Below are 9,697 nucleotides of genomic sequence, written 5' to 3'. Positions count from 1 at the left end.
GGTCTAACATTAAAACATAATGCAAGGGATGAGATGTAAACCATCAATAAGAAACAAAAAAAGTAAAACATTTTAACCAAAGAAACTCTAAATTTATTTGGATATTATACTTATTTGAATATTATTTCAACCCCTTTAACTCTTGATTAGTTTATGAAAGGGTTACAAAGAATACGTTCCACTATAGGAAACCTTTTGCTTCTGTCTTTTTTTTCTCAAGGAGAAAGAATGGCAGGAAAGACTGTTAAATTGAGTGTGCATTGTCTTCCTCACGTGCGGGGGAGGGAGTGGGGGGGTGGGGTGGGGGTCTGAAAACGGGTGGAGAAAAAATAAACAACACTCTCAGTCCACACAGTTCCATTTGTGTTCGTCCAAACTCAAGATTCAAAGTAGCTCTATTACCATGAATGTAAATAAAACAATATTGCCAAAGTATTACAATGACAACAAAAAATTGTAAATAAAGCTAATATTTTTTGTACATTTTTGTTTATTTTCAAATATATACATAAATAACGTGACATGACATAAAATTTCATGATGAATGGGCCAATAGAACTTCCATTGAAAGTTAAAAAGTTTTTTTTTCCTTTCCCTACAAATTTGCTATTTAAAAAAAAAACAACAGTATTACTGTAAATAGGGAACGGTCACATATGGTGAGGTAGGTGTGGGGAAGGGCGGAGCTCGGGTACCCCTCTCTGAAAACAAAACTTCTTATTGGCCAGCGGGAGACGCACAGCAATCTGATTGGCTCCAAATTGAGGCTCTTTGTTTGATCTTCTGTATTAAGTGCCAGGGCCCGCGTGTGTTGTCAAAATTAATGTATTTGGACGTGCACGCGAAGGGAGAACACTCTATCGATCTGCAACGGTGAAGTCGTCGCGTGATGTAGAAGGTTGTAGTTGAGGAACAGCTCGCACTTGTTTGACACTCTCAGACTTCTCACTGACCAATCGCAGAGCTGCTTATCGATTACAGGAGGCGATCCGAGCGCACGGACGATGTCGGGGTGCCTCGAGATTCTCGGGATGAGTTTGACCGTGGGTGGAACGCTGCTGGTGATGGTGGCTTGCGGTCTGCCCACCTGGAAGGTGTCCGCGCACATCGAAGGAAACATCGTGGTGGCGCAGAGCTTCTGGGACGGGCTGTGGATGTCGTGTGCGGTGCAGAGCACAGGTCAGATCCAGTGCAAGCTGCACGACTCGGTTCTGGCGCTCTCCGCGGACCTGCAGACGGCGCGCGCGCTTACCGTGATCGCGGCCGTGCTGGGCGCACTGGGCGCAGCGGTCACGGTATCCGGTGCGCGTTGCACCAACTGCGTGCGCACACCGTCAACCAAGGCGCGTGCTGTCATGTCCGGTGGCGCGCTGTGCGTGGCAGCGGGCCTCTTCGTGCTCGTGCCTGTCTGCTGGATGGCCAACAACATCATCTCGGACTTCTACAACCCGCAGGTCCCGCACTCCAACAAGCGCGAGATCGGCTCCGCGCTATACATCGGCTGGGCGGCGGCGGCGCTACTGCTAATCGCGGGAGCAGGGCTCTGCTGTTCGGGGCTGCAGGACGGCAAGGCGGCGCAAGCGGTCAAGTACCCGATCGGTAAGAGCCCCGTGCACAGCGGGGAGTACGATAAAAGGAACTACGTGTGAGAATTACGTGCGACTCTGCAATCTCTTTAGTGCAGGTCAAACCGCAGCATAAGTGTTACAGATCCATTTGAAAGAGACTAAAACAAAAAGAATTGGAAATATATACACGGGTAAACTTATAGTTTTCTTATTTTAGGGCGCACTGTCCTCATGTTAAGTTTTGTTAAGTGCAAAACTTCCTCAAATAAGTAAAAGTGAATACAACTATGACTTAACACAAGCCGTGATGTTTTATAATCAAATTCACATGACTTCTGAAATGTCCAACCTTAGATCAGAATAGTATCCCAAACAAGGAGCACCCAGTGTAAAAATGTTCCATAGGCTGATTCCTTCTGTATTTAGTTTAGCATTTGATCAAGGATGTTTTGTATATTCTACATTTTTTGATGTTCTTTTTTTCAGTGGTTTGTGATTATGAATACACAGTATTTAGGTGGCCGGCAGTTAGGGAGTTAGGTTGAGCTGGGGTTGGGGGGGGGGCTAATATGTCTTGTGTTTTTTCCTCTATACACCAGCGCACTAATTGCACACAGCCTGTACTGTGACTGTCTGGACCTGCTTTGTGAATACCACCCATTGTTTCACCACAACACTTGACTGTGTAGAGGCTGACCATTCAAAACTACTGACAATGTTTTAATAAGCTACGCATACTCATTGTACATTAGAGTTCATACATTCTCCATTGTCTTTCACATTGAAAATGTGTGTACTTTGGCTTCTTTACCTATGCATCTTTGGATAAACATTTTTGTAATAAAATACTCTAAAACAAATGTGTCTTCTTGTTACCAGCAGCATTCTATCTACGGAACTGAAAAAGAAATTGTAGAGGAAAATGCCCATACACCTCTAATGACCCTAAAGCAGAACAGTTGACTCCATTGTGCTCATATAAATAATATAACACACACACATATATATACATTGAAATGGTCATGCCTTCTATGAGGAAGCTAAAGCACCATCAACAAACTACTAATTTTAAATGATGGTTTTGACTAACTTTATACATACTTACAAACATATACTAAACATACAAACATATACTGTACATACAGTGGCATGCTAGGTTTGGGCATGCCAGTCAAAACTTCTGTCACTGAATAGAAGAAAAAAAGTCAAACGTTTTAAGCAACATTAGTGTTTTAGTTTTGTACAACTGTAGAGTAAAAAATAAAAAGGAGCATCAGGCATGTTTGGACACCCCAGGATATTTGAGCTGTCAGAGAACTTTTACCAAAATTTCAAAGGTCTGAAACTTTCTCAAGAGAACTGCTCAGAGAATAGCTAGTAAGGCACATGAAGCAGACAATGAAATATAAAATAGCCTGGCCAGAATGAGAAAAAACATGCAGAATTCCAGGATAAGAAAACCTCTCCAACTGTTAAGCGTGGGTGTGAAAGGATCATAAATTGGACCACATGGACCAGACAATTCTAGAAGCAAACATCACACCAGCTATAAAAAAAGCTGAAATCATCTAGTGTAAAGCTATCCCATAAGAGTAGAAGCTGTTAGTAAAGAAGAGAGAGATCAAATCTCTGTTTCCTATTTTTTTACAGCCTCTTCCAAGCTCAGTTCCACAACTACCAGTTGTAATTCTGACAATGTCTTTATTGTTACAAAACGTTTAACAACAGTGATATGATGGCACAATCTGAATGACACATGGAGTTTCTATATAATAACCAGCTGCCAAAAACAAAATAATAAAGTGATTTACAAAGAGAAACAAAAGACTTTTTAGATTTTTTCCATTGTACTCATGAAACCAATAAAGGTGTCAAATGTTTCTTTGGAGTAAATGTAAAAGAAGAAGTGCTCCTTAAGGAACCTTCTAATGGATGTTTCTTTGAAGGACAACTCAGTTAATGAGATATGTGAGTGTTAAAGAACCTCCCCTGTGACAGTTCTACACTAATTAAATACTTTCCATACATACAAGCTAAAAACATTTCAGTAACATTTTTTTTACAAGTGTAGTATCCTCTAAGGTAATTGTCTTTCCAGCACTGATAAAGGCAAAATGCTCAGGCACTCTGCTGTACTCTTGTGGCAAGAATAGAAATTTCAACTCAAACAGTGTCGAACAGTGGCTCCTCTTCCTGCACTTGGACAGTTGACCACACAGCCGAGGTAAATCTTCCAGGGTTAAAAAGACCTTGTGGTTTTTCACATAGGCAAGCAAAACTGCTTCTCATTTGTACATTTCAGGCACTACAACGAGAAGGTTGATGTCAGCAGTACATGTCAGCAATTCCCTCCGCATCTACTGCTGATATTCCTTCAAAACCTGATTAGCAATGACTAGTCTCTGAATTTCGCTGGTTCCCTCATAGATCTCAGTGATGCGGGCATCACGATAGTGTCTTTCAGCAGGCATGTCCGTTACATAACCCATTCCCCCCAACACCTGAATGGCCTTCATAATAAAAAAAGGATAATGATTACTTATTAATACTTTCTTTTACAATTATCTAGCCATTTGAGTGTGGAGATGAAGTTCTTACCTGGTGGGAAACAAATGTTGCTGCCTCAGATGCAGCTAGCTTGGCCATCGCAGCCTCCTGAGAGGAATAAAAGAGGAATAATGATAATGCATGCTTTACTTTTTCATATACACTCATAGTCAGCTATATAATAGGCAGTATGTACAGTATAAGATAAAAAAGAAAAGATGAAAGATATAAAGATATATAGGAAGATATAATAGAATTACTAGCCTTGGAGAAGGTTTTTTTTGCATCTCGTAACAGTGCAGCTTTCCAAGTGAGAAGACGAGCACTCTCTAGTGCCACAGCCATGTCTGCCAATTTAAACTGAAGTAGAGATTACTATTAGAATTAGGATATCATATTCATTTTATTTCAATAATTAAATGTTGTTTTGCCTTTGTTTTTTTACTTGTAGATGTCTGTACACATATATGTGCAGGCATATTTAAACTGGTTGTGACTTGTCATCCTGTACCATGAATTAATCAAAAGTAGAGTAATTTTTTGTTGTTTATTGCTCTGGAAACGTGGCCACTAAATGGCCACAATATCACAACTACTACATTTAATAGAAATGTAGTTAAAATTTCATACAATCAATTATTAAATGCACTTTAGAAGTATTTTTTAAGTCCATTACTTTCAATGATTTTTTCCTTTAATTTGTGTTTGTTCTGTTCTATATACAGATAAGGACACATGGATATTAATGTGGATATCAGACAAATATTAGAGAAAAGATGGAGAACTTTAACATCTTTAATACTTCTAAAATCACGTAAGAACTTGCAATGCACCTGTATGGCTTGCATCTTTGCAATCGGTGCTCCGAAAGCTGTCCTTTTGTGAGCATAATCAGCTGCACAGTCAAGAGCTGCTTGTGCAATACCAAGAGCCTGGGAAGCAATACCAATTCGACCACTGTCCAGAGTTTGCTGTTAAACAAACAGATTACAGATCAATTAACAGTAGGTCCAGTTACCACAACATGTACACATAAAAAGTGATGACCCTGGCATACTCACTTTTGCTATTTTATCAATTAATTGCAATGAATTTTCGAATGGCCAATCACAAAGATAGTTGATATGTGAAGAAGAGAATTGAGGATTGGGAACCCTCAATTCAGTCCAGAAAACATTGTTCGTAAGACTCAAGCTCACCATGGCAATCTTGAAGCCCATCCCTCGCTGGCCCAATAAATTGTCTAGAGGGATGCGGCAGTCCTCCAAAATCAGATTTGCTGTGGAGGAGGCTCGAATCCCCAACTTATCTTCTTTCTTTCCCAGAGACAAGCCTGAATGAGGCATGGGCACCAGGAATGCACTAATTCCCTGGTAATAAAAAAGAAATGCATTAAAAATATTAACCGTATGAATATAATCTTTTTTGTTTTAATTTGTTTGTCTTACTTGCATGTAAGTTCCAACAGTTTTAAATTTAGTCACTTTCACTTATTCTTTGTATAACAGTGACTGCTGATCTAATATCTGCTGCCATTTTGCATATAGTTATGTTAGTCTAAGTGTAAAATGCACAGAATCTAATCTGATCTATTCATTTTTATTGAAAGAGAATCAGGATTAAAGTAAAAAAAACATAACTTACAAGCTCTTAGGATGTGCTGAAATTAAGCTAAAAATTATATTAAACAGGGGATGTATCAACCTTGTGTTTCAGACTCTTGTCTGTTGTGGCAAACACAACAGTAGCTGATGCATCCAAGCAGTTGGTGATCCATGCCTTGGTGCCATTCAGCACCCATTCATCCCCATCCTGGCATGCCATTGTGGAAGCAGCACCTGCATCACTCCCATTGCCTTTCAGCAGAAGAGAAGAACAAACAGAATAATGATCATTGAATAGTCAGAGATCTCTTGAATTTGAGGTGCTAATCTTCAATTAGTCTTTCATTCAGTTCATTATTTTAACATGTTGTATTAACTTTGTTTTTAGGCTTAAACTACACATGGTAAAATACATACATGAACACTGTCACCTAATCAGTGGCACTCCTAAAGTTTAATTTGGGCTCAGCCTAAATCCCTGGCCAACACCAGATACGCTTACAAGCACTTTTATGAGGATCACTTCTCAACACGCTCAGATTCTGGTCCACGTTGACATGACTGCATCCCATAATTTCATGCTCCATAATTTCATTTTCCCTTTCATGCTCCACATCTTCTATTCTACCACAAGTGTCAAAGGTGCACTACTGGATTCAGATCCAGTGACTGGGAAGACCACTAAAGAACACTGAGCTCAATGTCATGTTCATGGCAAACCGGTTTAAGACACCATTGTTTTGTGACATAGTGAGCATGTTGTGTGAAAATCTGAAAATCAGCATTTCTAAAAATAAAATCAGCCCATCGGGCACCAAAAATCATTGAGGTCATATTTTGATGCATTAATGCATTCTGATGGTTAATGTGAATGATCACACGATCGGCCGATTGCATAATTGTAAGAATGAATAGGTGTACAGGTGTTCCTCATTGAGTGTATATTATTCTAAATACAAACAAACAAACAGTGCTATGCATCGGAAAGTTGAAGAACAGATTTGTTTTAATGTAGCATCCTATGAAGGTGCCATGTTGAAGGTAAATGTGCTGATGTACTTGATGTACCTGGTTCACTTAAGGCAAAGCACCCTACTTTTTCCCCAGTGGTAAAGGGAGGTATCCACTGCTTTTTTTGTTCCTCAGTGCCAAACTTCAGAATCGGGCCCAGGTATAATGACTAAAACACATACAATGAATACAAATAAACAATTAGGTTATATAAAAAAATCTCTTCAAATGCCTCAAACAGGTTGTTTGGAAATGTATAAGGCAGTATGTTGTTGATTTGCTTATATTAGACTATATATTAGTCCGCATGATATCAAGAAACTGGTGCATGCTTTTGTTTTGTCACAAATTGACCACTGTAACTCGCAGTTTACTGGGCTGTCAAAAAGAGTAATCGATAATTTGCTGCTCATACAGAATGCTGGGTGTAACAGTTGCAAAGTGGTTAATTCTATGCTTTTTCTGTGTCTTATTTTCTCTAGGGGGCTAACTGCACAGATATCTTTAGAGCATTTTTAGAGTGTTATTTGTCTTTGACTGTTCCTTTCTTGCCAGTAGTGGTTACAAGATATTTGGTAAAATTGCCAGAGCTCATCTTCCACACCAATGGTCTGACCTAGAGTAGAGAATATGCTTTAGTGGTTATTGAGTGTTGCTCAATAATATTTATTTAAATATGTGTGCATTTGTCATATGTGATTAATAATACATATGTGATTAAATCAAATAATAAAATCAAATGTATTGAATCATTATTCACATGTATTTGTATGTAGTCGCAATTGCTATTTGCACATGCCTTCTATGTTTTTAGAACTCAGAATGTTTAAGCTCAGCCTAGAATGAATATTATAGATATAAACATTATATAACTACACTCAATCTTAGAGTGTTATTTTACTTTGACTGTTCTTTTCCTTTCGTGTTTATCACTAGCATGACCTTGATGCTTAGGAAAAGAAGAATGCTTTTGGACTGTAGTCTCTGTATGTTCTGTAAGTATCTGTAAGTCTTTTTTTGAGATCCTGCACAGCTAGTTTGTTTAAAATACCAAAAGTTAATACAAGAAGAATAGTGCTGAGGCAGCCCTTAATTTATATGCACCAAAAATGACTTACCGATTTAGATTACACAAGCAAAATCAGTGTTTGTGAAACTGACTTACATTATTGACACTGGCGATGACCCCAGTGGAAGCACAACCTCTGCTAAGTTCCTCAATAGCCAAGCTATAGGCAAGATAATCCATTCCAGCTCCCCCAAGGCTCTCTGGTACCTCTACGGCCATCACACCCATTGCTCCAAGTTCCTGAATCTGCAAAATTGCTTCAATCTAAATTTAGAATTTCAAAACTTTCACAACACATTAATTCATTGACAGCATTCTCAATTAAAAAAACATAATCTATTTTGAAGAAAAACTGAATGAAGGTTTTATGTTCTTTACCTGCTTGGCTGGAAATGTGTGACTTTTGTCCAGCTGTCCAGCAATTGGTACAAGTTCCTTGTCTGCATAGTCCCGACATGTCTGTCTCAGCATCTGATGAAGCTCAGGTAATTCTGCCAGCTGAGTCAAGCTGCGAGCACCACAACCCAAAGCTATGCCCAGGGCTGAAAGAAAAAAAGATTATGAAGTCATTCATTGATCATGAAGTAATTTATGGAAAGATGGAGATACATCAGAAAGTATATAAGTTACTTAATTGGAGTGTATTTCTTTATTTTAAAAAATAGTATTAAGTAAGATTTACTGGATTAATGCAATATGAAGTAAACTGATGTACTGAAGTGTGAATGTTTTCGGTAAGTTCCCAAGCAAACACTTAGTATCTATTGGGATTTTTACAGGGATTTCTTGTTATTTGACCCTGTCACTACTTTGTCACAACCTCCTAGAACTTATTTAAATAACGTTGACACAACCTTCTGATAAACTACATTTCAACATGGCAGCGTTGTAAAACATACAGAGCACTCATGATACACGCTGTGGTCACCAAAACAATATGTTGTCCCAACGTTGACCAGCTAACCATATTGGCCGAGTACTCTGGGCATACGCAGTGGTTACAGGAAAGTAGGTGAAAGGTGAAAATCAGTGGGAGAACCTTAACAAGTCCTAACGTTCAAAGTTCACTAAAACTACAACAGACGTATTATGGGGAAACACTGAAAACACTACATGTTAACTGAAGAGAGGTATTTATCCTATAATTTACAGAGTAAACTGGTGAACAGGAATCACATCTCTGCCTTTCTTGTCTTTTGGGGTTGTGCAAAAATAGCAAATTGTCACTGCGTTTAAACCAGGCGAAGGAGAACTGTGTGTTAATGTAATCGATTAATTTAGGTTACGTTATAAAACTGTGCAGTTATGCAGTGGCTTTTGGTTAGCAGTAGACTAGGCTAAATTATGATGTGATTAACAGCCAAAAATAAAATAAAAAACTAACAATTTATTTACTGACCTTTTCGAGCTTTAATAAGTGCTGTCATGTTCGAGCCTTCCTTCTTCGTTGTTCATTCAGGACCACATAGCAATCTTACTGCCATCTACTGGAGATATCAGTCTTGCACTCTGCTGCAGGCTGGTCAGTCAGTCTGTGCATAAGACAGATTTGAATTTACAATGCTGAGGTGAGTAGCAGATTCCAAAGGTTAGAGATTAGTTGTTCACATTTGTGTAAATGCTAGTGATAAATTGATTGCAACAGTGATGCAAACCTTTGCCTAATACTGAATCATGATATTGGTTGTTTTTATTCAGTTGTTCATATTTGCAGGATACAAAGTGATGCTGTCCAAAATGTGTATATTCTTCTGCGTAAATTAAGGGGGGAAATAAAAAAGTGACTGACAGAAATGTGCCCACAAGAATGAAAAAACTATAATTTAAAGAAAATAAAACACAGCTTAAAAAGTCAATTTTCCAAAACATGTTTATTATTGGCATCATAAAAAGAGAGT

At 38.6% G+C, this 9,697-nt stretch overlaps 2 protein-coding genes across 2 annotated transcripts; one reads left to right on the top strand and one right to left on the bottom strand.

The window, feature by feature from the left end:
• The first annotated feature begins 794 nt into the window (after positions 1-794).
• On the top strand, positions 795-2,428 carry cldn5b (claudin 5b). The gene has a single exon (XM_072658299.1). The coding sequence runs from the start codon at positions 1,005-1,007 to the stop codon at positions 1,647-1,649; it is 645 nt and encodes a 214-aa protein (XP_072514400.1). The 5' UTR covers positions 795-1,004; the 3' UTR covers positions 1,650-2,428.
• acads (acyl-CoA dehydrogenase short chain) lies at positions 2,268-9,247 on the bottom strand. The gene is made up of 10 exons (XM_072658298.1): positions 9,199-9,247; positions 8,178-8,341; positions 7,896-8,045; positions 6,788-6,899; positions 5,820-5,971; positions 5,315-5,485; positions 4,949-5,086; positions 4,380-4,475; positions 4,167-4,223; positions 2,268-4,078 (listed from the first exon to the last, which is right to left on the bottom strand). The coding sequence occupies exons 1-10, from the start codon at positions 9,224-9,226 to the stop codon at positions 3,926-3,928; spliced, it is 1,221 nt and encodes a 406-aa protein (XP_072514399.1). The 5' UTR covers positions 9,227-9,247; the 3' UTR covers positions 2,268-3,925.
• Between the last annotated feature and the right edge of the window lie 450 nt (positions 9,248-9,697).

The sequence above is a fragment of the Salminus brasiliensis genome, chromosome 16 (genome assembly GCF_030463535.1).
Source record: "Salminus brasiliensis chromosome 16, fSalBra1.hap2, whole genome shotgun sequence".
NCBI lineage: Eukaryota > Metazoa > Chordata > Actinopteri > Characiformes > Bryconidae > Salminus > Salminus brasiliensis.
Note: the sequence above shows the minus strand (reverse complement) of the source record. Positions and strands in the feature narration are given on the sequence as shown.

Coding starts and splice junctions, on each gene's coding strand:
- cldn5b (XM_072658299.1), top strand. CDS start 1,005: ATGTCGGGGTGCCTCGAGATTCTCGGGATGAGTTTGACCGTGGGTGGA.
- acads (XM_072658298.1), bottom strand. CDS start 9,226: ATGACAGCACTTATTAAAGCTCGAAAAG. Junction 8,046..8,177: donor ACACATTTCCAGCCAAGCAG/GTAAAGAACATA, acceptor GCAATTTTGCAG/ATTCAGGAACTTGGAGCAAT. Junction 5,087..5,314: donor TGGGCTTCAAGATTGCCATG/GTGAGCTTGAGT, acceptor TTTGTTTAACAG/CAAACTCTGGACAGTGGTCG.